The 23,957-nt window shown below is 42.8% G+C and overlaps 1 protein-coding gene across 7 annotated transcripts in view; it reads right to left on the minus strand.

Annotated features, from left to right (window-relative positions):
* The window catches only part of NAXD (NAD(P)HX dehydratase), a 50,420-nt gene extending 29,298 nt beyond the window's left edge, over window positions 1-21,122 (minus strand). Inside the window, exons 1-6 of one of the 7 annotated variants that reach the window (XM_055802794.1) lie at window positions 20,581-21,096; window positions 18,333-18,910; window positions 16,693-17,064; window positions 13,143-13,293; window positions 11,797-11,842; window positions 9,994-10,082 (exon numbers count right to left, since the gene is read on the minus strand). In XM_055802794.1, coding sequence (XP_055658769.1) covers window positions 9,994-10,082; window positions 11,797-11,842; window positions 13,143-13,293; window positions 16,693-17,064; window positions 18,333-18,891 — 1,217 coding nt within the window. In that variant the 5' untranslated portion in view covers window positions 18,892-18,910; window positions 20,581-21,096. The other 6 variants (XM_055802793.1, XM_055802791.1, XM_055802792.1 and 3 more) reach the window with 6 other exon arrangements.
* Between the last annotated feature and the right edge of the window lie 2,835 nt (window positions 21,123-23,957).

The raw sequence follows: 23,957 nt of genomic DNA on the forward strand, positions 1-23,957 counted from the left end.
AAGCCAACGTGTATTCTTGTTTGCCTGTGGATCAGAACCAGACCAAAAAAACCCCAAAATAATTGGGAGGTGTTAGCACAGAACAGGAGAGGTCCTCAGCTGTATGCTGTGTACTATGCTCACACAAGTAACGTTGTTACCTTCCTTTGTCCTTTCATGCCAATTTCTCCACCTGATTACTAACCTGATTTCAAACCTCTCCATTTAATTACCACCTCCACTGCCCAAGACATGCATGCACAACTGAAATTAGCACTGCATTTTTTAAAAGAAAGGATCTAGAAAGGTATTAGGCATGAAGAAGTCCCCTTGATGGTAAGAGATGCAATCTTCAGGCTCTGACAGAAAGGGATCAAGTAAGCAAGAACCAGTATTGCTTTTAGAGGTATAGAGCCATACGATATGTGACTTGGCTTTTTTCCAAATAGGAATCACAAATACAATACCCCTTCTCTAAAGCACAAAGCAATCCCTTGCGAGGCCGCAGGAAAACAGCATTTGAATTTCTGAAACGAACGCAAAAACCTTTGAGAGAGACTTTGATTAACTAAAGGTGAGGGATTTCCCAAAATAAAGCAAGATTTTTGGAAAGGTTATGGGGCAAGAGACTGAGAAACGGTCTGGCTTTCCCATAATTTGAAAATACAAACCATGGACATACACGACAGGGATAATTGGGGAAGCTGAATCCAAGCAGTAACACCTGTAAACATGGAGAGTGAACTACAGTACTGTTGTGCAGATGTGTGCAATTCAAGATTCTAGTGACAGACCACAGCTGTAGATTTGCAGGGAATGGACAGATCTTCAGACAGCTACTTAACTTCAAGCTAACCACTACGTTTTATGTGACATGTTATCAGATGCCATTCTGATGAAAATCTAGATTATGACAGCTCACTATTGTTCAATCAAGCAAGCAACCAACACCCCTTCAAACCCCAAAAGCTTTTTCAAAGTCTTAGCTTGTCTGCAAAGCAACCAATAAAAGTTCTGACTGCATACAGAAAAGAACTATCACAGGATAAACACGATTAATAAGGAAAACTGAAGGAGCTTCTGTAACTTGTCTCATATCTGTGAAATTTAGTAAGTAAGAAAGTGTTTTACACTACTGTCAACAATAATTCAATGAATTTTATATATTAGTCAAAGCAGATCTAAACAAATAAGCAAGCATACAGAGAGTCTCACAGGGGGCCACACTATGAAAAAGGACCCCACAGATGTTTACCTATCAGTTTCCTTTGGCTATTAGTGAGAAGCAGGGGAGAAAGGCAAAGTTTCACTCAGTGAAGGCTGAGAAGACTGTGATCCCTTCGAAAGACAGACACAACAGCTTTTATCATTTGCCTTCCTTGAAATCCCTGTGTAGACAGAGCCAATGTGTGGTGTTCAGCATTTTGTATGTTCACCTTTTTGCTCTTTTCTCCACCTCCAGAACATAGTGAGAAAAGTACTTTCCATGGCAAAATCTAGAATGATTCTTCAAATTAAACAGCACTGTGTCTCTCAAATGGTGAGGACAAGTTTTCTTTGTAAATTATTGGTAGCTTTAGGTAACTTCTGCCAAGTTAAAATCAATACACACAAAAAAAATCCTTATGTCTTGCCACCTCAATTATTTTTGCATACAGGAACAGCACTGGTTTGGTTATGGTGGTTATGGCAGTAATTGCTGGATTTAGTACTGCATGGTCTCACTATTGCCTCTTAACGCACAACCTCACAGTCTCTTACAACACCTTTAAATGAGTTTTGAAAAGCTAATACAGAAAAGAAAAACTTTCAGTCAAGTTTTTTATTCCTCAGGACTCTTCTGTATTTCACTATGACACAATAAAATTTAACATAAAACACAGTTCTGTAGATTTTCATCTTGGTGCAAGCTGGATGTAATAACCCTCCCCAAACCAACAAAAAGCCTGAAAAAACCAACAGTGGCTACTGCTCTTGTATCGCTTAGTTTCTGAACATCTTCCACAGCAGTTTGTAACAGACATTTGACAGGTACCACCTGCTTGAAAGTCTGCTCTAGGCTGGTCACTGCCTAGAGTGGGAGGACACCTGACAGTTAGGGCCTGAAACGCAACTCCCATCCTCAGCCCGCAAAAAAAAGATAATTTTGCTGTAGACTACATTTTATTCAAACACTGGGTTTCACCAAGGCAATAGCTTTAAATTATTACAGAAATCTCTAAACACAGCAGCCTTCCTCATTCAGGATGAATGACAGTTACTGTTGTTGCTTTCTATTGCTTTCTAGAGAAGGGAAAGGAATAACTGTGATAAAGTGCAGCCCTGTCATATTTTACATGGAAACAAGAAAATGTGAAGCGAAGTCAGCATGGGTATAACTGTGAGCTACAGAAATAGTAGATAAGCATGAATGACAGTGCAGACAGGAGGCGGTGAGACTGCAGCTCTTCACATGTGTTTTAGGCAGAGCTGGAACCACCTCAGTAATCAGAGATGAGGTTTGGACCTCACAAAACACCTATGAGTGAGACCTCCTGCTAGAGAAGGACATGGGACACAAGCAAGACTGCTGTCACCTGGTCAACTATACAGCTCCTTGCTGGACAGCATATTTTTTAATTCTGCTCATTATCTGTGCACACTCGGTGTGACTGAGGCAACTCCAAATGCATTAAAATGTTTCGTTGCAAAAGTCTGTTACGTAAACTCAGTCAAAGCCACTTTAAGAGGGCAGTTTCAAAAGCCAGCCTAGAGTCTTCTCTTCAAAGATGAGAAAAACTCTCTGATCTGAGGATGAAAGAGTTTTGGTTTTGTTTGTCCAAGCACTGCAGGTAATTATACTAATGTGAATCAAATGTTAGACCTGCTGACATTTAGATCCTGTCATGTTATACAGTACATCAAAAGGGTGAAAGATGGGACATAATGCGTAGCTCTAGAATTTAAGTAGTTATCTCAGAAAGCTAATCATTAACTACCGTGGTAAACCTTGGGTGAGGTCATTATTGGAAACCAGGCAAATAAGATAAGGAAAGACACTATGCTGGAAAGGTTAGGTCAAAGGAATTAAAGGCAAAACCAAACAGTGCAAAAAATGTTTGAGCATAAAATTAAACTAATTCTGTATTTCAAGAGTAGCTATATATGTCAATGTTTAAATCATCATTCTTGTAAATGAACTTCTAATTTCCAGAAGACCAAAAAGCTTGAGGCAGCCTCTTTTGGCCCCACGAATAGAACTGGAAATAACTTATTCTAGAAAAGCTCATTCATTCCATTACCAACTGATGTGTCTCTCACCAAGCGCCTCAATCAGGTAGAGCAAATCTCACATGGCATGAAGTTGACTGGATGCAATTTAGAGACCAAAAAGACATATATTTAATAAATTAAGATTAGTATATTAAAATGTCCCAAAAAAAGTTTAGAAGACAGAATTGTCATTTTCACCTAATAGGCTGTTGAAAGATCTTTCAATAGTGTTTAATCTGTAAATGCTGGGTAGACAATATCTATTTTTTCTGCTACAATCTGGTTAAATGACAGAGAAGAAAATGAAAAAAAAACCCACAGACTGTAATGAAAGAGGGATTCAACACTATTCAAATCAAGCGTTCCTTTTCAGCCATTGAACAAGTTAATTTAGACACCAGAAGTGAACCTAGTAGGCTTTATCTGAATATTAACAACACAGCAGCAAGAACAGCAACCCATCATCCAGGTGAAGCACAGGTGTCACGAGCTCACAGTAAGAGACTGCTCTTAATATGTAGATACCACAGTATTTACTTGCTCCATATTCTACCTTCAAGGCAGCTAGAGTGTGAATCACCTACTGAGGTACACATTTACAAAAATGCTGTATTTACCATACCACATTTTTTATATCATAATAATGACAACAAACCCAAAAATGTTTTCCACAGCTGTTACTAGGACACCAGACTCTCATTTAGATATCAGATCTGTTTTAGTAGGGATTGGGTTGTCAACACACTACAGGCATCAGAGCCAACAACAAACTCTTTAATAATGAACCCAAATGCACTATACAAAGGGGGTCACCTCTCTCATGCACAGCAGAGCCTCTCACATCCTGTCGGAAAGAGCCTCAGAGGAGAAGAAGCTATTGCTTGACTATTTTCCGAGCTTTCTCACACAGACATGACAACAGCAGTCAAGGTCAACCTTATCTAGCCTTGTAAAGATAGCACAGGTATCAACACAATCATTTTACAACTTGCATTTAGATATATCCAAATATTTAAAGCAGCTGTAGTATGTTTTGATCTCAATCACATTACCAAGGCACATTGTAACACCATCACCCCCCCCACCCCACCCCCCAAAGTATAATGATAACAAAATATCTTGACCTCATATTTTCAGAGTTCATGGAAGTTGTCTGGACCTATTAATACTTCCTGTGAACTGACTTGATAAGCAGAGTCTGTCAAATATTCTTTCAAACAGACTACAATTAACTAAAACCATGTGACAGAATGAAGATGACAATGTAAATTCCCTCAGAATGAAACAGGCTTAAAACATCCCCAGAAAAACTAATGCACTTTTCATTTTTAAATGTTAAAACCAGTAAATAAAGGGACAAGCTTTTATCACATCAATATCCCTCTTTAGTTGACACTCAACTCAAGGCACAGATGATAGCTGAATCAATACCCAGAAGGCTAGAGTACTTCAAATCAGCTGTGGACACATGAGAAGACAGAACAAGTCTCAGCCTAAATGTCTGCTTTGCTGATTGTCAGCTGGGAAACAAACCTCAAAACAATGAGACCCTAAAATCTTCAAATTAATAATTAAAAATACAAAAAACCAGAAGCAAATCCCAGGCATGCCTGCCTTCACTCGAACTCAAGACAGATTAAATACCAAAGAAATCTAGTTCTGGTGTCAAATCACAGCAGTATGGCAGGTGTTCAGAAGGATGAATTTGGCCAGGATCTAACTGGAGTAAAACGCTGCTACACACATATATATCTCTTTCTGATGTATCAGAAAGCAGCAAGCACAGCAGCACTCCCCACAGTGATGCTAAAAATCTTTGGCTACTTCTCACATTTTGAAGAGGTGGCAAAACCTCTTTTAGTATCACCTGGGTTAAGGACCTTTGCAACAACAGGGAGGAAAGGGACTACAGTATGGGGTGAATACACCTCCTGTCTTTTTATTCATTCTGCAGCATACAGCACAGAAGCAGCAGCTTTTTGCCAAGAAAGCTGGACACAGGAACACAGGTCCATAAACAAGTTTTGTTCACGGCACTGCACAACAGGATTAGAAACAGTTTAAACATACTTCTCTGAGTCAGCACATACAAACTGACCTTTATCTCTCCCTAAGTAGTTTGAAAAAAAAAAAGAAAAAACCCAAAAATGTTCTCATGTGATTCCTAGCTAGGCTGCTGTCTAAATGAGGGGGAGAAAGATCACAAAGTTTGTGTCTGCATGTTCTCTGCAGGTTTAATAGGGATCCAGCAGCCAAGTCACTTGGGAGGCATCTTTTGGGTAATAGGAGCGATCTGTGCTTTCTCCTTGACTCTCCCTGGTGACAAGAATTCTTGCACTTCTTCCAGCAGCTGATTCAAAAGAGAGGTTAGTCCCACATTACACAGAAGTAGTGTTTAATAGCTACCCTTGGCTAACACAAATAAAAAGTATGAGCTTCCTCCCACAAAGGACCAATGTTTTTGAATCTCCCCTCCCCATAATGAATCAGAAAGAGACAAAAATCTCAAAGATTGTTTGTGGGCCTTCTTTAAGACACTTGGCACTGATAAAAAGTCCTCAAATAACTTACGAGGAGCTCGCTACCCATGATTCGCTTTCATGATTTTTTTCAAATCATCAAAACATAGATAAAATCCAATAAAACCAAGTAAAATATGTTCCAGCAACACTGATCTAAGTTAAGCTTCTTCATTAATGGTAACTGGCCTCAACACACAGGCCAGCCTCATCAGAGTTTTCTCCCCAGTTATTTTTATTTCAAACTGAAAAGAACAATCTTTTCCAAAATCCAAACCAAAACTTGAACTCTCCAATGAACTAGAAGACTTTCAGCAATTCTGGCAATCTTTACTAGTCCATACAGACCCATTGATATAACCAGCTGGGAGGAAGGTTCTAAATCCGTACCTAGTTCAAGGGTGACTTTTTTGGAGATAATGGAAAAATTACGTGACTTCTTCAGGACCACAAGAAATTGATGACCTGACATCTCATTCTACTTCTCTGATAAAACTCTGGAGATCAAGGAGTGTATCGACTGTTGACTTTACAAATTGTCTGACAATCAGGTTAGAAGTGGGCTACTCAGCAGTATCTTGATCTTTCCTGGCCTACAGAGAAAGAAAAACTCTGTAAGATTATAAAAAAAGTCCTTGCAAAAGGAGCATCTAACACAATAGATTTACCCTCGCTTCTTTTAAAATATAACCAGCTGGGTTCATATAGCTCATTAAACTCTGTGATCACTCACCTATCAAGACAGGATAAGCTAACCCAACACAGGTATCCAAGAAATCTATTCAACCTGACCTGAGTCAGGGAATTAACATCAGGAATATAAAAAAGCTCCTGAAAACTGTTCTCCAGAAAGTTGCCAACACTAATGCAAGAATGTAAGTATAAACACATATAAAGTAGAAATCCATACAGAAAATGCGTGTAATAAAACTCAATAAAATGCAAAACCTAAATTTCATCTTGTCTGCATTTGTGCAGAGTTTGCCACAGGAGCATGTTAGCTGAGAAAACAGAAGAATGTTGCACAAACTGGGGGCAGTGGTGACAAAAGCAAGGCAGCTGTGCCCAAGACTCAGTATACTCCCTATTCAAAAGACCTCGACCTCTGCAATACTCACTTTTCATTTCTCCACAGGGAAGCAGAAAGTCACTCAGCAAAAATACTGCACTGGTTAGCTGGTCAGTTTTTAATTAATACTTTTATTAATACCAAGTCGCCATGGAAGGGGCCATAATGCATTTGACAGAATCCCTGTATAAAAAGGAAAAGCTACTATTGACTATTCATGGCCCATTATTATAGTTGTCATTATTCAGCTCAGGTGGTGAGGATGCACAGAGCCAGGTGCTGAAAATTTGTCTTTCCAGATCCCAGGCTACCATGTCCAGTCCTAGCTCTCTTACCTTAACTCACAGGAACAGGGAATGAAGTAATAAGACAAAAACCAGAAAGTTGCGTTATGTGTGTTCCCAGCACAGGATGTTACACCAAAAGGGATCCCAGGATGGTCTGCAGCTGGGGCCACATGGAATTGCCCTGGCAATGCTGCAAGATAGATGACCATTTCCATAACCCTCCTTCTGCAATCTCGCTCACTCTCACATAACATTCATTGCATCCTTGAAGTGACAGACATTTGCCAAGGACGTGAAATGCAACAGTGCAACTTCTAGCTCTCACATACCTTCCCTAGTCATGCCACACAAGATCCACGATGGCAGCTCTAACAAGTAAAAAAAGCCCTTACATTCAGGGGGCAGCAGCAAAAAAAAGAGCATGCTCTTCCCCTGAGGTGATCCTCTGTGAGGTGAAGGCAGTAGGGAAAGGTAGTAGCAGCCAAGTCACAGAGCAGATGATAAAATGTCAGACTCCTGGCACTACAAAATGGCAGCTGAACCCTGGCGAAATGCCAAGCTGTTCAAACAGTGAATTGAGGAGTACATGGGGCCATAATTATGATTAGCATAATAAGAGAGTGGTACAACAGCTACCTAGTTACTCTGAAGGGTCATGGAGAAATCATAACAAAGCAAAGTTTTAAGGAGAGACACAAAAGAAAACAATGACGTAGCTGCTCGGTGGGTTTTACCCGGAGGTTCTTCCATGCGTGAAGTGCGGCCCCGGAGAAAGTACAAAGACTGTTTAAGAGATCAGGCTCTGAATCAAGAGCGGCTGGCCGCGCCTGCAGAACTCGAATGGCTCCACAACATATAAAAGATCATATGAAAAGTGTGACACTGAAGACAAAGGACTTTACGAGAAAAATAGGCTGTTTGTGTAAATTTGAATAAAACCTGGGCTCTATAGTCAGTCAAGAATTCTTCCTTTCTAACCAGAAAAGACTGTTTTCTCTTTTCCTTGAATGAAGCAGAAGAGATAAAAATACGAGAAAATTTGACAAACAAAATCAGAACATTCTGATATTTGCATTTTTAAATTTTGAATGTCATATAAACAATATTTACAGATCCATTGCTTCATGCAATTAGCCAGATGTCTGGGTGAAATTAATCAGAGTTGTAATAAAAATATTAAACATTTGAGTTTCAGACATAAAGCTATATGGATATGAAAATTTCTAGATTCACTGCACTTAGTACATCTGGAGGAATTTATAGACAGAGTTGAAGTTTAAAATCAAAAGTTGTCTTTGCGAACAGAAAGATCAGAGTTTTCTTTAAGATGTGAATTCCACAGAAGACACTGAGAATCTGCATATAAAAAAAAATCCTTATTTAGTAGGCACAATCTGGACCTACATGAACAGAATTTTTACTGTTTACACATTGTCACCTCCCTTTTTCTCTATGCTGCTTCTGCTTCTATTAACATTTTCCATTGCCACAGACACCAAGAACCTTGGGCATACAAAAAATGCTTCTCCCAAGGCAAGGTCAACTCCTTCCCATACAAGACAACTCTGTGCTGTACACTGAGCATCATCCATCAAGACAACCTAAGTTACAAGCTAATACTGCTATTGAGATCCTTCATCTCATTTGTTATCATATGATATCAGACATCAACTAAAGATGTGCCTTTTGGATTTTAGAGGCTAATGCAGTTGGACTGGTAAAAAACCTACCCTTGTATCTTCCCCTTGCTTTCAAAAATCATTTTTTCCCTATCTAAAATCCACAAAGTCATGGATTTCTCCTCTCTTTGGAAAAAAACCAAAGCAACAAACCTGAAACCCAACAAAATACAACCCTTGATATCTGCCCGTTTAACTGACTTCTTTCTAAGCACCTCTCTCTACACCAACAGAAGTGAAACCCACCTTTAGAATATAATAAACTTATGACTTCCAAGCGCTGGCATCCCCATAAGGGAGATCATATTCTTCTTCTTGGGCACTGAAATATTTCTACCGTCATAAATCCTTCCTGACAGCAATTTTAAATTATGCTTTTTCTAGCTTAATCACAGCTTTGCTATGTACAGCAACACACTTTGACACGCATTGGTGCAAGCTAAGCTCAGGGAAATACACCTAAGACACACACCTTAATTCTCATTTGCATTGTAAACCATCATAACACCTAATTGAAACAATTTACCCTGTAAAAGTTCATCAATCAGTAACATACTTCAGAACACAAACTCAGAGAAGCACACACCGATTTTTCCTATTAGAACAGCTACTTATTAAACTTGTCATCCTCTTGTTAATAAATTCTGTATTTTAGCTCATTTTAGAACACACATTTATTCCCAGGAATAGGTGTGTATCTAATGCAACATGAAGAAAAATGAGAATCACCATCCCTCTTGCCCAGTAATTTTGCATAGATTACTATATACACAGCAGTGACAGGAAAAAAGATATGCTACTGTTAAATACTATTAGGATTGAAGAAGCAAAAGAACACACTCTATTTGCTTTTCAAATGCAGATTCTAAAATGCTGACTTGTAGCGATTCTTAGTTCTGGATTTTGCTACTGTTCACAGTTAAACGCATTACAATCACAGAACACGTCAGCAAGTAGTAGAAAGCAAGATCTTTGCTTTTCAACAAATTGTACTTCGACAGTAACGAAAAAAATTCACAACTGATTGTACCTACATTAAATATCTAACAGTTTGTAATGTAAGGACAAACCCAGTAGGTTTTGTAAGCTCCAGCTCATCCACCCTGTAACTCAGAAAAAGAAATAACGCAAACTAATCAACTGTCAGACTTAAATGCTCAAACTAATAATCCTGACTTGCTCATTTAAACAAAAATTAAGTCACTTACAGAACTGGATGAACAATCAGCTCTGGACTATATGATTTGATTACTGTTGCTGCATCTTTGGTACAAAACACATGGGACAAATCTGCACCCTAAAAAAGAAAATTTGCAAACAGAATTACCAAATTTATACTTAATAATAACTTTATCATTCCAAATTTTACTCAGTGAATAATTCACTTGAATTTTACTTCTCAGTAGTTCAAGCAAACTTTATTTTTTCTATTTTGGCACAGACTATCATGCAATGTTTTGGAGAATTTTTTTTGTATCCAACTTCCAATGTAATTTTTTTCTGTTTCTCACCAACAGGACGACTGAAAATACAGTCATTGTGTTTTGAACCTTTATTCACTTCAGAAATGTTTCTCAATTGCAGATGAGCAAGACTAAAATGTCACATGTACAATAGGAAGAAAGGCAAAAGAACACAGCTGAACAAGAGACAAGTTACATTACAGAGGAAAGATAGTACTGTAATATAATTGCAAAATACAGCTATGGCAATCTTATGTGTATCTTTCCAGCCCTACCATTTTTACTCAGTGGGCCAGATCCATATCAGGTAAAGGCTGGCACAATTTCAACAACACCCCTTAAGTTAAATAAACATTAAAGCTGAGGAGTTTAGCCTCAAGCTTCTGTTATCAACTCAAAAAAATCAGACATACATATAAAAACTATGTAAGCAGTGACCAGAAAGCTTGATCTTGTACCTGTCTTGCATATTAACATTTCCCAAGGTTAAGAAAGTGTCTGTTCTGCTTTATTACTATACATTTAACATTTCAAGCTACCAAACAATGCAGGCAATTGATCCTATGACTCTTTATGTGCAGATGTAATGATCTGAGACCAAGTGACTTCAATGGGGCCCTCCTAGTATGCTACTGTACTTGCACAAAGTGAACAGAAAGCTGAGCGGCCTTGGTATCTTATAGAAGATCATTAAATAATATAATTTCAGTTTTAAATCCTTGAGGGACTGCAGCCTGGGGGGGGTGGAGGGGTGGAAATGCCGGGATTGGTTACCTACTTACTGAAACAAATCTTCAAAAGAGAAACATACACAGTGAACTGAAAGTACTGACAGACTACAGAGTACTGAAAAGTATATGTGTTAGGCAAGTATGATTTTTTTACATTTGAATAATGACCACTGTATTTACATAGTCCACAGTAAATATATTTTTAGCCAGTTAATATGTCACTAAAATAAGGAAGCTCACACTTCTAGGAAAAAAAAGCTTTGAAAATACTTCTGCTGAAGATTATAATGTAAATAAAACAGGCTATTAAAAATCACATTAAATTTAATCAACAATTTTTAGACTTAGAGCACATAAGAATTTTACTAGCCTGAAGTTGTAGGTTTTGAAAGTTACTTCATTCAACACACTTATCAGGTCCAGAAAAAAATTCTGAAAAACTGACTGCAGCACTGAAAACACAACTTTAAACATTAATCTCAAGCTATTTTGTTGTCCACTTTTGGAGAAAATATTTCATCAAGTTTTGAAAGTTCCTATCCAAGTCTCTGATAAAACAGTTCTGCCTCCAGAATCTTCAGTTTGTTAACATGTTTAACTTCACCTTGTACAGAGAAAATACAGAAAACTTAGCAAATGACACATATTTACAAAGTATTTCCAAATATCCAGAACTAAGGATTTTCTTTGTTAAATAGAAGACCTTTTAGAACTCAAATTTCACATGCAGCACAGAACGAATGCTTTTTAAAAAATGGCACTTCGCCAATACAAATGATGAAAAGTTCATTTTGGATTGGTATAAAAGATCACGTACCACTTTGAGAGCTGTAATTGCAGCAAAATATGGTGCTCCAGTGTATCTAGAACGAAATACAATTTAGGTTAGGAAACACAGTCATGAGATTAGATAATCTTAAAATTAGCCTGCCGTAATGAAGTCCCAAACCGAAGAGCAAATTTTTTTAAGTTTTCCCTTTTTTTTTTTTCTCTAAAAGACAGATAGTCTTGCTACACTGAAACCAATCTCAAACCTTGTTCTGATTTCAAAGGTGCAGGATTTCACCTTAGCCACCTGATCCTTTCATAGAAATATTTATAAAGATCATGCCATAAAAAACCCAAACTTTTCTCAGACAACCAACTTAAAAGTTTAGAGGCAAACAAAACAAAACAACGGTCAAGCACTGTTTGCAAGTCAAATCTGGGATCTGTGACCTGGATCAGTCCCATCTGGTTTTAGATGCTGAACTAAAGTGCCAAAACTGTGATTCCAGTTGCCCTAAATTCTCTTTATGAAGACTGAAGAGAGAGATATGGACAGAATCACCCTCCAGAGGTGCTTACTTCTGCCAAGAGGTAAGAACCTAAGCCCATCTGACCAGCAGGAAAACTAACTCCTGGCTAATCAACCCAGCTATAAGACAGCACCTTTTTGCTCATCATGGAATTTTTATTAATGGCAGATATCCAACAGCAGATCTCTCTCACAGGAGAAAGATGCCATCTCTACTCCAAGTGGGGAAAATGAAAAACAGGAAGGTGTAGTGCCTCATTCAAAGTATTGTGCAGATTACTGAACATGGTCAAGAAAAGAACAGCACCTGATTTCTTTCTAGGTCAACAGAGCATTTAACTGATTTATACTTTATCTCTTTTTTTTCTCCTGAAACACACTATTTCTATTATTCCAGAACATAAAACAAGGTATTGACAGAATCTAGTAACCACTACATTTTATCATAATAAAAAGTACACAGTAAGAAAACACTCTATTTCTGATTTAAGAGACCCAGTTCCCAAGATACCAAAATGTATTAAAAAAAAAATTAAGATGTGCCACTGTCTTACTCTACTTATTCTAGAACTTCATCATGCAATGGGAAAAGAGTAACACTGAAAGCAGAGAGAATGTGGTGGTCAAAAACCAGAGAGAAGGTAGACACAGACACAAAGAGTGTTCTGTTTCAACCACATTTACTACCAAAATTTTGCAACACAACTGCAGGGAAACATGGTTTTTGATAAGTATGCATGATCATGATGGACTAGTAAAGCTCTCTGGAAAATACTCATGGAAGGTGAGTTTGAATGGCTTCTACAAGTACCTATGACATCCTCAAACTCTCTCAGAAACAAAAATAAAATCTCTGTTTTACTTACTCTTGACATCCTCCAACAATGCCTATGCGTCCATCTTGACCTTTATGCCTTTTCCCTGTTAAAGGAGGGATAACATTGCGCACCAGTTGAAAAATATTCTCCATATCCTTTAGAGAGTGTGTTCTGTGCAGTGAAAAAGATCTCTCTATAACTGAAAAGAAGAAAATAAGTGTTACTTTAAAGTATGTTCTTCCTTAAACTACTATCAGCATTTCTTTTGAAACACTATTCATAAACACTGATAAAATCAGAGATACAAAGTGACATACTTCTAAAAACCAAATGCTTCATCACTCAAAGGAAAACAGTAACTAGAGAAGGTGATCATTTTAAAAACGAATTTAGGGTCTGATGCAAAGAATATTCCCATCGACTGCTCACAGTCCTAATTTAGGGCTTAGGTACAGAAAGAAACAACCACCCAGAAGAAATAACCCATAGCTACATGAACATTTTGTAACTAGAAATATCATCTTAGTTCAGCCTGAAATCACTTCCACAAATAAACTCAACAGTAATAGGTGCACTTAGTAAGGGCTAAGCACATACAGACACAGAGCAAGCACAGAGCAACTAAAACCACATTTCAAATGTACACCCTAGCTTTATTTTTTGCTTCCCCTTAAAGACTTCCACCTCTTAGCAGAACCACAGCCTATCTCACTGCTTTTTTTATTTTGGCAGATGGTTACAAAGCGTAATGGAAGTCTTTCTGCAAAACTATAATCCAATGCACTGGATGCACAACATTACAAATAGCACACAAAGATAATTTTAAGCTATAATACCACTACAGATCTCTGATGCAAAGCTACATGTCAAGCTACATATTACAACAACTGCACACTCAGAAGGCTACATATTCAAATTAGTGTTTCAAAAGACTAGAAAAATTTAGAAGAAAGTATTTCAACAATTACAAATAAAGAGAAACTGTTTACCTAACATAGGACAAATCTGAAGATCAATACTTCTCTCAACAATGAGTTAACTATAAATTGCAGCAAATACACTAAAAGAATAAGCACTTGTATTTGAACAAAGCTCCTCATTAACTGCACAATTCTGTTCATATGAGGGGTTTATTTGAACATTAGTATTAGTCTCCTAGACCTTAACTCTGGTTTTTCACAGATCTTCTAAAAAGTTTTCAAGGAACTGCTATATGGTAATACATTATTATGTAAAAAAATCCCATGATAACTCCTTATTTTCAGCTGTATAAAACTTAGTAACTCCACCCCCTAATTCCAAAATCGGGGTGGGGGTGGGGGGTGGAGATGGTGGTGGTGGTGTAGGAAAAACTGTTCCAGAAATTTTGGACATAATAGTGGGGAAAAAATGTAATACACAAGAAAACTCTGCATCTGTGCGCTATCAGCAGAAAGCATCTTTTTCTCAGTCTTCCACTGACTCTACACCTAAACCAGACACACTAATCTTCAGTAATAAAATGCTTTAGTGTTCAATAATGATAAATACTCCTGGCTGATCTTTTGCTTTTAAAATCCTTCTATAATACAGGCATCCCATTCTTGCTGAGATTTAGAAAAAAAAAAAAGAAAAAGAAAAAAACACCCTGTTTTGGACTATGGCCAAAATAGCACTGCAGTGACCCAGAGGAGAACAAAATGCTCATCTCCTCTGGAAATAAGGCAGATTATTGTCTTTAAATCACACTTCATACACTCAGTGGTTTTCAACCACACAAGAAATACACTTATCATATAGCTTGCAACCCTTAGAGTGCAATGTTGTTAAGGAGGTCCTCTGTTTCTTTGTCATTTTTTGTTTATATGTAAAGTAATTGAATAATAAAAAGGGAGAAAACAGAGAATTGTACGAACAGCAATTCTTAATAGAGCCCCACTCTATCTACAGAATCACTAAGGCATATTTAGCTATACACAACTGAAATCTAAAATCCTTATCAGATGTGCTGACTGAAGCATTATTTTCACATTTTATTATAGCTTTGTTACACCTTCACCAATTAAAATATTAAAATAAAAAATTAAAATATGATAATCCCGAGTTGCTCTTGCTATAGTTAAATATATAATGCATTTTTGCACAGTGTAGTATGATTGTATACCTACATGATGAAATCCAGTAAGAAAAACTGAACTTTAGTTTCAAGTCTTTACAGATACTGAAACTCTTTCAACACAAAATGTCTCAGAAGTAATGGCAAGTCCTTGTAGGTACCATCACCCCAGTCTAGAACCTTAAACGATTTCCTAAAGGGTTTTCTAAAGCGCTCCAGATTTCCTTTTAACTTAAAAGTAAAAATAACATTTAAAACACAGAATCCATATGTATGCTGTAATTTACCTACAGAAGTCTGCTGCCATCAAGGAATGCTACAGACCAACTGTCCAGTCAAGAAGAAACACCATCAAGTCAGCCAGCCTAAACCTTCAATAGGCCTAACCCCCCAGTCCCTCATCCATTTTACAGGGAAACGCAGTAGGTAACAGAACTGAAAAGGCTCCAAGATCCTCTCAAGTAATCATAGAATGCCCTTTAGGGTCTGGCATGCCAGATTATTATTCAGCACTGAGGCTGAGTGTTTTTCTTTCTCTTCAAACCACACTTTTTTTACCTGAGCAGTGTGAAATTCAGAATTCAAACAGAATGAGACTTGTTTCATTTCCACGTGGCAGGCTACAACCACTAAGCCCCAAACTGACTCTGGTTTCAGCATTGATAACAGTATCCCTGTTTTCCTCCTGCCCATGCAGTCTACCTCCATGTACAAAGAGACCATGATAAACATAAATGACATGGAGCCACAGATCCCGAGTCTGATAATGAATGCCAATATCTGATTATCAGCTTCTGGCCCATGCATACGGTACAGAAGGAAACGTCCGTGCATAAATTCTAATTCTAGAGTTATTGCTTTGCCTTTTTATTCAAAATAAATTCAGACACCCAAAGAATTTATAAATGAGCTGGTGTAGAAAAAAAAATATACCAATATTTTCACCTTCTATTACACCCACTACATATAATGAAGTTTAATTTAAAGATAAGATTTAGAATTTTGATTAAAAGAAGCTGGATTTTAACATTTGACTGAGTTCAGTGTAGGCAAAACTTCACTCTTTTCCCAACCCTGAAAAAACACATGCACAGCCACAACATCATGTACTGGGTTACGCCTGTTAACAGCAGCAGAATTTCCGCTACAAGGTACCTAATGTTTCCAGACAATTTTCAGCAACGGTGCTACTTGCCTTTTACATATAAAACTTCTAACTTCACTTTACAGAACTGTGAATGTGGAAGGAAGTCCCCAATGTTTACAGGGTTTGAAAGGTTTTATTTTTTGCCCATCAAAATTTGTGTTGCTAATGTATCTATATTAAATAATCAGTACAATGGTACGAATGAGGTTTTAATTTCATTTTACATCAGACAGACACCTTCACCACAATATTAAATAATTCCAATTAGCTTTTATTTCCAAAGCTACTTACTACCAGTGCTTTCACACAGAAGTTTAAAAAAAACTAGCTTTTATTTATGCTATAGAAGGAAGTACCTATCGGTGGAGAAAGTGCTGCTGTCATAGCATTATAATTAAAGTTATCCCCATATGAACGATGGTTCGCTCTCTGAGGCGGACTTGCTGGTATAGATTGTGACCTTTGTGATACCGTAGAAGAAATTCCTGCCAACATCTGTCCCAACATCTGTAACATCTGGAGCTCTCGAGCATGCTCAGCTTCCCGACGCTTGTCCTCAATTTTGAGCCTCTGCTCTTCATATCTGTAAAATTTCTCTTCTGTATCCACACTCTGCTGCAGGAATTTTTCCATCATTTTATCCAATGTTAAATTTGCATGGCGTTTTTTTGATCTTTTGGGCTGATTGAGAGGTGGGGTAATAGTTGGAGCATTAATTTCTTTAAAGCCTAAAACAAGAAGAGAGACAATTATTTTTCTGAAGAAAAGTATTTTTCTAAGAAGCAGTTAAAAAACTCCCTATTGAGATGTGCACCTAATGCGCCACAATGTTGTTATACTTTTTCAAGGTGAATTGTACTTATTTCAGATATTTTTATTTCAGAGTACCAAAGCAAAACCAGAACCTTCTATAAAGTTATAAAGGTTACAGGAAAATCACACAGAGGCATCTTTTAATTGTTGTAGTACTAAACTTCAACAATAGGAGTCTTTTTGATCTTCTAAAAAGGTTTAAGTGAAGGCTATTAAATAGTATAGTCTCATTTGTGTATTGCAGGTAATTACATTAATCTAAATTGAGTTTCAGTCTGTTGGCATTCTGAATTTGCATTTCAAAAGACATTAGTGTAAACAACTCTTTGATGGGGTTTATGTGCAAAAAGAAGGTTGGTAAGATGTCAACCAATTGGCCAATTCCTCAGTGATGTCAACTTCTGAAGACAGGTTCATGTTTGTATTAAAACCACAGCACTAGTCTAGATTTAAAACAAACAAATAGCACTGTCCCCCCTCCTCCACAACAGAAATACGGAGCCGAGGGTAAAGAATGAGCAAGGAAAGGACAGGCTTTATCTAAGGGCTGTTTCTGTCCACATGCCCGCTAAAGTTAGCAGCAGTGTTTCTGAAACAACTCAAGCTATTAATTCCATAAAAGCTCTCCCCTAGATTTCTTGCCCATCTGCAACAATAAGCAGATTTTTCAGGTATTCTCGTCATCACCATTTTAATACCGATTAACAAAACAGTACAATAGTCTGCAGGGAAGAGGCGAATCCTCCAGCGAGGATGCCCGTTTTCTTGTACGGTGCTACCTGACACTTTGTCTTGCTAATCTCTGCGCTAGTTTTCCATTGGTTTCCTATCGATAAACACCGATAAAAGCTCACTATGGTCTCCGTCCCCCAGCATCTCCCCCTACCCGGTTTGCAGCGTTTCCCGCCCCCCGCAGGAGCCCGCTCCCCCTCCAAGCGGCGGCGTTCGCGGGGGGCGGGGGGGAGCTCTCAGGAACGAGCAAGGTGCCGGGAGCGGGGGGAGACATGGGCGGATTTCGGAGCGCAGCGGCCGCCGCGAGAGCCGGAGGGTATGGCAGAAGCCACTAGAAGCACGCTAGCTGGAGAGAGACACCGGCAGTTGGGCTGTGAGAGCCCCGGGGGGGCCGCGCTGCCCGAGGGGTGAGGGGAGGACACCCGGCGCCGGGAGCCCGCCGGCTACTCACCGTCGCCCGGAGGCACGGGGATGGCGAAGGGGGGGCACTCCACTTTGATGGGGTGGTCGGCGTAGGAGGAACACTCCCCGGAGTCCTCGGTGAAGTTGTCGCGGGGGGACTCCAGCTCGGCGTCCTCGTCCAGCTCGGCGTCCACCTCGCGGCTGTTGTGCGGCGTGCCCGGCGTTGGCGGCCCGGCCAGCGGCCCCGCCGGCTGGGCGCCGTCGGGCGGCGGGGCTAGCGGCTCGGGGGCGCCGTCGGGGCCCCCCCGGCAGCTGAGGATCCGGTCCATCTCGTCGTAGTACTTGCATATCTTGCGGGCGTGCCCGTTCTTCTTCAGCCCGTCCCGGGCCTGGTAGTACTGGCGCTTGAGGCCCTTGATGCGGATGCGGCACTGCTCGGGGGTGCGCTCGAAGCCCAGCTCGGCCAGACGGCAGGCCACGTCCCGGTACACATGGCTGTTCCGAAAGTTGCCGTCCAGCGCCGACTGCACGTCCGCCTCGCCCCAGATCTCCAGGAGCGCCCGCGTCTCCAGGTCCGACCACAGGAAGCCCCGCGTGTTCGTGATCATCCTTGGCCGGCCGGGGTCACTGCAATGGCCGCGCACGGGGGAGAGGGAGGGAGGGAGGGAGGGAGAGAGCGAGGGAGGGAGGGACGGAGGGGGGCGGAGGAGGGCGGCGGGGAGGAGGGAGGGGGGTTTAATGCCCGCACTCGGCTCTCCCAGGGGGCGCCTACGCCAGCCCCGGCCGCGGCAGCCGCGGTGCGGCGGAAAGCGGCGGACAGCCGGGCCCCGGGCCCCGCATCCCAGCCCGGGCCGCCGCCGCTCGCAGCCCGCACGCACGCAAACAAAACTTTACAGGCACCGCTTTGCGCTGCGGGCACCTGCAAAAAAAAAAGGGGGGGGGGGGGAGGGGTTGTAAAAAAAAACCACCAACGACCCACCTTCTGCTCCCCCGGCTCGCCCCCCTCCGAAAACAATGACAAATAAAAAATGAACAAGCGGGCGCCCGATGCGGAGCTGCGGCCTCCTCCCCCGGGGCAGGACGCGCCGCCACCCCGCTCAAGCAGCCATCCGTGCGCGGCCGCTCCCCCGCCCCGGGCTCCTCCGGGAGCGGCAGGACGACGGCGCTGGCTGGACTTGGAGGCCCTGCTCATCACAGTGCGCCTCCCTGCCTGCCTCCTCCCTTCCCCCCCTCCCCGCCGCAGTGGAGCGCGATCCCGGCACACACACACACACGCACGCACTCGGGGCGCTGCGGCTCGGCACACGGCAGCCGAGAGCCCGCGGCTCCGCTCGGCGCCCTACCTCAGCCCGGCACACCGCCGCGCCGCGCCAGCACGGGCACAGCATCCCTGCCCCCTCCCCAGGGCCGCCGTGTCACTCAGCAGCGGGGCAGGCAGCCAGGCTCCCGCACGCACGCACTAGCGCACACGCACACAAGCGGTGCCTGCGGCTCGGCTCGCCCGCGCAGGCCGCCACAAAAGCCCACTCTGTGGCTGGCGGAGACGGCGCCTCCCGGTGGCCCCCGTCTGGGTCGGGCAACCGCTGCCCTCGGCGGACCCCTGCGAAGGTGCCGGGGGTCGCTCCTGTGTGCGCTCCCCCCCTGCTCCCCGCCCTGGCCGTCCCTTCGCAAGGCAGGTGAGCGGCCCGGCCGGCCCCCCGTGGCAGAAGGGGGTGCGTTTCATTGTGCCGCGCCGCCCCGGGGGCCCGCTGCCGCCCACACGCCGCTCCGGCCCCGGCCCTTTCGCTTTGGTTTTGCTGCGAAACCGTGCTCCGGCGGGAACTGCGGGGCGGCGGCGCCAAGCCCACCTCCCCGTCACGGGGGCCCGCCGCCGCCTCCCTCACGCCCCGGCCCAGCCCCCCAGCGGGGCTGCCCGGCCGAGGCCCTGCGAGGCAGCCCTTCCTTCCGCGGGGAACACCCGCCCGCCCACGGGCTTCCGCGGCCCCCCTCGGAGAGCAGCCCTCGGCACCGGGAAAGCCCGCCGCCGCTGGGCGCACTGCCGGCCCAACGCGCCCACCGCCCGGCCCGCCCCCGCCTCCCCTCAGGCGCAGGCCCCACCCCCTGCCCGCCACAGCCCCGGTGCGGAGAGGTTTATACCTTCATCGCACCGCAGCCAGACGGCCGCGGCCAAGGCCAAGGCCAGCGCAGCCAGGGCGCCGGCGGTGACAGCGCCCCGTCCCCACATCCTCCCGGGGGAGAAGGCAGGGGCTGTGGCCGGGCTGGGCCCCGCGGCCCGCCGCTCCGCGGTCTCCTCTTACCTAGCCACAGCGCGGGGTTCCCCACACCCCTCGCCAAGCAGCGCGCACAGCTCATCGGCGCGGCTTCCGGCTGGGCGCCGGGCCGGGTAGGGCCAGGCACGGCAGGGCAGGCCAGGCCTACGCGGGCGCGCCCGCTCCGCTCCGCGCCTCCCCGCGGCGCGCCGCGGCCTCCCCCCACCCCCGCCGGCAGCCAATGGCGGCGCGGGGCCTGCGCGGGCGGGCCGCGCTGAGGTAACGGCCGCGGCTCCCGGCCCCCCGGCAGCCGGGCAGGGCCGCTGCGGCCTTCTCTGGTGACGGGGCCTGCCGCCCGCGGGCCTCCCCGCTGCCGCCCGCCCCCGGGCCTCCTGCCCCCGCCCGCGCCGCTGGGTGTCGGGCGGCGAGGTAAGGAACGGGACAAGGCCGCGCAACGTGCGCCCCGGCGGCGCGGCAGTGCGCCCCGGGCGACTGTGTGGCAGGGCCCCGGCCCGGAAGCCGAGAGATAGAGCCGGGAGCGCTCGGTCCGGCCGGCGCGGTGCTTTGGTGCTGCCTTCCTGGCCCGTTTAGTTGGAAACAATCAAAACCTAGGAATTACCATTTATTGTTCTCTGCATTTGAAAGCTCTTCACATCCCTCACCTCACCAGGCATTTCTGAGCAAACACCTGGTTTATGAGTGTGATTCATTTCTCAGCTATTTCTAGCTCAGATGCATCATTTCAGAGCACTATTCTTGTGATATTTTCTTTGACTCTAAAACACACCAGAGCCAGTAAAAATACTGGCTGATGTTCACCTCTGGTCCTACGGCACCTACTTAATTTAAACAATAAATCAAAATACAGCATCACCCAGGAAAAACTAACATGATTATATGCATGAGAAATCTGAAACATTAAAGCTCAAAACAGCTGTAATTTCTGCTCTAGACCCCCGGGTATTTCAAGCAAGAGTGTCATTATTAACTCATAAAAGCTTCTAGCCTAACTACAGCAGTAAAATGCCGATGTTTCAATCAATTAGTATTTTGAAGGGGTGAAGACAGACAATATTTGCCTTTACTGTTGTGTGTTACAGATAAGCTGTGGTCAAACAGGCCTGCTGGTGGACCAAACCCAAGCAGGAAAGATCTGTGCCCTTCAGCTTTGGAAGCATCGCTTTAAACAGGCATGCAGGCTGCAAGACAACCTGAGCCTTTAGTAACCCAGATTGAACAGTAACCCACGTACCAGAGCAGAACATGGATGTCTGACAAGCTCACTGTAATATATTAACTTGTTCATTGAAAAGTTACTCTTCTATAGGTCCTGGTATCTGGTAAGATTTTAAAAGCAATACCGGATCGGTAAAATTTGCCCTGTATTCAGGCAGCTTAAATAATACTTTTTACACTTTGATTATCTGTCTGTGTGGCAACCCAAAAGACAGATTCAATGGCCAATCACATTTAGTTTTTACATGAGTTTTCACCCAGAGAAAAAGGTTATTGGATTTTTGAACCACCATTTTCCTTATACTCATGTTTTGATTCCAACTGGAAGGATAAAGAGCATGTAGATTTCCTGTAACTCCAGCAGTGATGTAATGTCTGGAAGAGAGGGGGGAATGAACGATGTAAATGTTTTTTTCATCTCATCAGGTATCTCTGGCTCCACCAAAAACACCTTGTGCCCAACAAAACAGAGGGGAAGAAAGATACAGTTGTAATGTTTTTCGCTGGGTTCTCTGGTTTCCTTTGTAGCAGAGATGGAAGCAAGTTCTTCTGATGCTGCAGAGCCCTTAGAAGTTGTTTGTGGAATCAGTGAAGTTTTCAGGACTCAATTCTCAATTCACATGTGGAAGAAAACCTAAGGGTATCTATGGGCTTCCTCTATGCCAGTGTTGTTAGGTTGTTATGTACAACCTTGACACCAACTGAAACAGTCTAGCTACTACTATTGGCCTACATGAATGTAAGAACTTTGAGCAAAAGACATTGCTGCCTCTCAAATATTCTACTATTCTGCATCTAATTCAAGGTACCTTCTTTTGGTACAGCACTGGCTGCCATCTTCATACCCTGTGCAGTATAAATCCATAACTACCAGTGCCATCTCGGAACCCAGCATCAGCGATGTTACTTCACCAGAGGATGGGGCGGGGAAAAGGAGCCTTTTACAGAACTACAGAAGGTAAAAGGTGTATGAGGCAAAAGTTCACACACCCACAATAGAATTAAGAGGAAAAGCAAATGCAAGAGGCACTTATTTCTTTAGGTATACACTGTGTGGTGCATTTTTTATCAAGCTTCTTGGTCTGACAGTTCTGTCACTTTGCTTGTCCATCTCTTCCATTGAGGGAGGAATGACCCTGAGGAATTCCCTTTCATGCCTTGGGCAAAATCCTTCTGGCTTCATTGCTTGTTGCTCCATTGCTGGTCCCTACCTCTTTCTCAGTTTTGCCTCTCCTTCTCTAGCTCTTGATCTCAGCCTTCAGTTCCAGCATTTTAACCCTTATCTAGCTGCACTGTCACCGCACCATATCATCCTCATTAGTGGAATAATTACTGCAACCTCTTTCTCCCCTGCTACGCAAAGAAAGACTAGCCATCAATGGCCAACCTGAGAATGTCCTACTACTGTCAAGGTAAGCAAGAGCGTGGAGATTTGACTTAGTAGTAGATGGCAGCAGTCACTGACAGCTGATGCTTGCTGGGAACAGAATGTATATGCACAGATAGGGGGATGTATGGACTATAAGTTAGATGTCCCTAGGTAGAGACCCCAAAATAGTGACCACTCTGGACCATTTTGTGGCCTCTTCTGCAGGTTCCTGCTCAACCTTTGTTCACAGTATTTCTGTTTGGGTTTTTTTTTTTTTTTTCCTTCTGATCACTTTGTACCCACTTGGCACTTACATCTGAGTCCTTGTCATCCATTTGGCAACTGTTGTGCAACCCTGCCTACCCATCCCATTCCAAGAAGAATGTGAACAGCAGGTGGCAATAGCAGAGCTTGCAACATTCTTTGTGTTCTCACCACAAATAATTGTCAGCTTGTACTGGAATCATTTAATTTCATAAATATTATAAACATATCCATGTTAATGACTCTAACAGGAGGTTTAAGCATTCATTTGGAGCGAGGGAATGGAAGAACTGAGAGTAATAAGTGCATGTAATTGAAACTGCCCATAAAATATGACCAAAGATCTCTTTGTTGTTGAAATAGGTATCTGGAAGCACTCTTCAGAGTGAAAAAGTGGGAAGTCCTCATTTCGTTTGAATGTTTACCTAGCTAAATTGTAGGAGTTAGAATTGATAGTGGTAATAGACAAGGCAGTAATGGCATATAAGATCAAAAGGGAGCCAATTCTTTAGATGTTACTAACAGTACTATTTACTGCCATTAAAGCGAGTGGAAT

The sequence above is a fragment of the Falco peregrinus genome, chromosome 4 (genome assembly GCF_023634155.1).
Source record: "Falco peregrinus isolate bFalPer1 chromosome 4, bFalPer1.pri, whole genome shotgun sequence".
Lineage (NCBI taxonomy): Eukaryota > Metazoa > Chordata > Aves > Falconiformes > Falconidae > Falco > Falco peregrinus.